Source organism: Cynoglossus semilaevis, chromosome 17 (genome assembly GCF_000523025.1).
Source record: "Cynoglossus semilaevis isolate Cse_v1.0 chromosome 17, Cse_v1.0, whole genome shotgun sequence".
Lineage (NCBI taxonomy): Eukaryota > Metazoa > Chordata > Actinopteri > Pleuronectiformes > Cynoglossidae > Cynoglossus > Cynoglossus semilaevis.
The window spans coordinates 5,227,610-5,232,000 of NC_024323.1; the positions used below are offsets into that span (position 1 = coordinate 5,227,610).

At 36.0% G+C, this 4,391-nt stretch overlaps 2 protein-coding genes across 5 annotated transcripts in view; one reads left to right on the top strand and one right to left on the bottom strand.

Moving 5' to 3' along the window:
- The window catches only part of LOC103392796 (immunoglobulin lambda-1 light chain-like), a 5,176-nt gene extending 3,599 nt beyond the window's left edge, over positions 1 to 1,577 (top strand). The window contains exons 3-5 of one of the 2 annotated variants that reach the window (XM_025064809.1): positions 1 to 27; positions 346 to 379; positions 1,084 to 1,577. In XM_025064809.1, the coding sequence (XP_024920577.1) occupies positions 1 to 27; positions 346 to 379; positions 1,084 to 1,409 (387 nt within the window). In that variant the 3' untranslated portion in view covers positions 1,410 to 1,577. The remainder of the gene's footprint in view (positions 28 to 345; positions 380 to 1,083) is intronic. The other variant, XM_025064808.1, reaches the window with a different exon arrangement.
- A 1,241-nt stretch (positions 1,578 to 2,818) lies between these two features.
- Positions 2,819 to 4,391, bottom strand: part of LOC103392795 (immunoglobulin lambda-1 light chain-like) — a 3,554-nt gene continuing 1,981 nt past the window's right edge. The window contains exons 3-5 of one of the 3 annotated variants that reach the window (XM_025064812.1): positions 4,365 to 4,391; positions 4,013 to 4,046; positions 2,819 to 3,308 (exon numbers count right to left, since the gene is read on the bottom strand). In XM_025064812.1, the coding sequence (XP_024920580.1) occupies positions 2,983 to 3,308; positions 4,013 to 4,046; positions 4,365 to 4,391 (387 nt within the window). In that variant the 3' untranslated portion in view covers positions 2,819 to 2,982. Of the gene's footprint in view, positions 3,309 to 4,012; positions 4,048 to 4,364 lie in introns of all 3 variants that reach the window. The other 2 variants (XM_025064811.1, XM_025064810.1) reach the window with 2 other exon arrangements.

The window sequence follows — 4,391 nt, forward strand, 5'->3', positions numbered from 1 at the left end:
ACGTGGGATGACTCTGCTGATGTAGCTGTATCACAGTGATTCAGACTGTGACAAAAACCTCAGAGAGAGACTCAGCAGAGATCTGCTGATTTCTGATCCACATCACAGTCTCAGTGAACCTGGACTGGTCAACCTAAAGAGGTCAACAACATGAAAATAATCCTCTACAGACACAAGAATGTTGGGAATCAGTGCAGCAGTGTTGAGTTGAATAAACAGTGTGATTACAGGAATGAGATGTTGGCAGTGAAAGTTGGTCTCAGCAGGACGTTTCAGTTCCACTCCCCTCATCAGTGAGAGTGGGGAGGTTTTTGTACGGCCATGTGTATGAACTGAATCACTGTGGTATTCGGACAAGGCAGCAAGCTGATTGTCACAGGTAAGAACTTTTCTCTTCTCTCTTTGATCAAAGATTTTTCTGTGTTTCCAGTTGTAATATAGAAGTGGGATTTAAACGTTTTATTTAGTCAGGGTTTGGTGATAGAAATATTTGCTGTTTAGTTTTGTCCTGGCATCAAACTCTGTCGGTGATAAAAATGTATAAAATTAAAAAATGTTATTATATAATAATGTATGTTTAACTGTCTCAGAATACATTTGTTTTGGTCAAATCTGAAATTTATTTTACTGATAAAAACATTTTATATCATAGTAAAACAAACTACAAAGTTTATAATATAAATCTGTTTGGTTTCAGCTTGTTGTCTGTGTTGTTTAGTGAGTGATGGTTTGTTAAATAATTCATTTATTGGTTTTATGTTTTATGAATGGAATTATGTCTATCTGTCTCCAAAAAGTTTTTCTAAATTCTTCAAGTTATTAATGTGATAAAAAACTACAGTATTTCAAATATTTTAGACAATGAATTCTTTACACTATTTATTATTAGTCAATGATTTCAAAGTCTTTTTCTTTCTGTTTCTGTATCTCTGTGTTTCATGACTCCAAATATGTAAATGTGTCTTTTGCTGAAATCATATCTGTCATATTTTAAAGTTGTCCTAAAAAGTATTTGAATGGATTATCCTGATCTTAACCTTGTGATCTTTACTTGTGTTTGTCTTGTCCTGCATGTCTGTCCAGACTCCAGGCTCTCTCCTCCTGTCCTGACTGTCTTCCCTCCGTCCCGCTCTGAGCTCCAGTCCAAAGAAGTCACTCTGGTCTGTCTGTCCAGTCAGTCTGTGCCTTTTGCAGATGTGACCTGGTTGGTTGGTGGGACCACAGTGAACAGTGGCGTCTCCACCAGCACCGCCATTCAGCAACCGGACCAGAGCTTCAGAATCAGCAGCCATCTGACCATCCAGACGTCAGACTGGAACATGGACAAGCGTTACACATGTAAAGTGTCTCTGGGCTCCCAGACTTCAGAGAAAGACATCAACAAGTCCACCTGTGTCACTGAAGAATAACAGAGGAGCAGAACGACCATTGAAAAGCTGCTTCTTTCCTCTTTGTGCTGTTTCTCCTTCAGCTTCAATCTGCTTGGAAAACATGTTGTAGACGTTGGACAGAGCCGTTGGGTCAGATTTGTAGTTGCTGCATTGTATTCAATAAAAGCATTCTGATTAAAACAAAAAGTCTGAAATATTTTGTACTTAATTGTAGTTTGTGTGAAGATATTTTGTACTTTAATTTAACCATCAAATGTTTGATGAAATATTTTGAACCACAGTGACATTACATAAAACATTTCTTTGTTAACATAATAATATCCAGTATCAAATTATATCTGAACAACTAAGTCTCTAAATCTTTCTGTATTCGTCTTAAACTGAGATTATCACATTATGAGAAACAGGATTTTCACCCTCTGTCAGTGAAGCGTCTCTACTCAACATTTGACTAAGTACAGGATGCAGCTGCAGGTCCACTCTCCTTATTTTTATAGCATAAGAACATAACGTAAATTTGAACACAGCAGTTTAATTAAAGCTTCATTCTGTGGATATCTGACCTGCGCTTCTGTTTTTTAAACCTCATCATCTTTGTCAGAAGATGAAGATCATTGAAATGATCCCTGCCAACAATGAAAAATTACTTTTTACGTCTTTTCTTATTTTTTTATCTGGAGGCAAATAAATGTGACAAAGATATAAAAGTAGAGTTAATATAAATTACAAACAGATGATTGAAAAGACAAGGTGTGGCAACAACAAGATGGATTTTAACAATGTAATTAAAACTTAATCAGTAAGAAAACATGTTGTTATTTAAATTAAAGGCCATGTCTGTTTTAATAAACTGTCTTAGTAATTAGACAACCTGATGATATGATATGCAGATACTAATTATTTAACATAGCGCAGAGGTCGACATTTTCTTTAGACTACTACTTTTTAATAAGGTATCTAACAGCTCATATTCTGTACCTTTTATTTAAGAGTGAAGTTGGTAGATGAAACTTGCGTTATTTAAATTAGTCTAAAAATAAGGAGAGGAGACCTGCAGGTGCATCCTGGACAAAAAAAAGTGTTGATGCTTCACTGACTGATTGACATGATGTGAACATTTTGGCACAAATAAAACCAGACATAAAAAAATAACAATTATTATTTTACCTTTAAGATAAATGATTGATTAAAGTTACAATAAAAAATAAAGGACACTAAGAAGTCCATTGTGTATTTATACATTTTATTGTACTTCCTACCAAAAAAAATCACAAAGACATAAACAAATCTAATTGTGTGATAACTGATTTGGTGTCGATGTAGGTAGGAAATATTTCAGTAGAATAAAATGTCTATGAAAATCTTAATTTTTAAGAACCTTTATTTTTGTAACTAATATGACAGTATTGAAAAATCAACTGAGACCATGTTTTAATCAGAATGCTTTTATTGAATACAATGCAGCAACTACAAATCTGACCCAACGGCTCTGTCCAACGTCTACAACATGTTTTCCAAGCAGATTGAAGCTGAAGGAGAAACAGCACAAAGAGGAAAGAAGCAGCTTTTCAATGGTCGTTCTGCTCCTCTGTTATTCTTCAGTGACACAGGTGGACTTGTTGATGTCTTTCTCTGAAGTCTGGGAGCCCAGAGACACTTTACATGTGTAACGCTTGTCCATGTTCCAGTCTGACGTCTGGATGGTCAGATGGCTGCTGATTCTGAAGCTCTGGTCCGGTTGCTGAATGGCGGTGCTGGTGGAGACGCCACTGTTCACTGTGGTCCCACCAACCAACCAGGTCACATCTGCAAAAGGCACAGACTGACTGGACAGACAGACCAGAGTGACTTCTTTGGACTGGAGCTCAGAGCGGGACGGAGGGAAGACAGTCAGGACAGGAGGAGAGAGCCTGGAGTCTGGACAGACATGCAGGACAAGACAAACACAAGTAAAGATCACAAGGTTAAGATCAGGATAATCCATTCAAATACTTTTTAGGACAACTTTAAAATATGACAGATATGATTTCAGCAAAAGACACATTTACATATTTGGAGTCATGAAACACAGAGATACAGAAACAGAAAGAAAAAGACTTTGAAATCATTGACTAATAATAAATAGTGTAAAGAATTCATTGTCTAAAATATTTGAAATACTGTAGTTTTTTATCACATTAATAACTTGAAGAATTTAGAAAAACTTTTTGGAGACAGATAGACATAATTCCATTCATAAAACATAAAACCAATAAATGAATTATTTAACAAACCATCACTCACTAAACAACACAGACAACAAGCTGAAACCAAACAGATTTATATTATAAACTTTGTAGTTTGTTTTACTATGATATAAAATGTTTTTATCAGTAAAATAAATTTCAGATTTGACCAAAACAAATGTATTCTGAGACAGTTAAACATACATTATTATATAATAACATTTTTTAATTTTATACATTTTTATCACCGACAGAGTTTGATGCCAGGACAAAACTAAACAGCAAATATTTCTATCACCAAACCCTGACTAAATAAAACGTTTAAATCCCACTTCTATATTACAACTGGAAACACAGAAAAATCTTTGATCAAAGAGAGAAGAGAAAAGTTCTTACCTGTGACAATCAGCTTGCTGCCTTGTCCGAATACCACAGTGATTCAGTTCATACACATGGCCGTACAAAAACCTCCCCACTCTCACTGATGAGGGGAGTGGAACTGAAACGTCCTGCTGAGACCAACTTTCACTGCCAACATCTCATTCCTGTAATCACACTGTTTATTCAACTCAACACTGCTGCACTGATTCCCAACATTCTTGTGTCTGTAGAGGATTATTTTCATGTTGTTGACCTCTTTAGGTTGACCAGTCCAGGTTCACTGAGACTGTGATGTGGATCAGAAATCAGCAGATCTCTGCTGAGTCTCTCTCTGAGGTTTTTGTCACAGTCTGAATCACTGTGATACAGCTACATCAGCAGAGTCATCCCACGT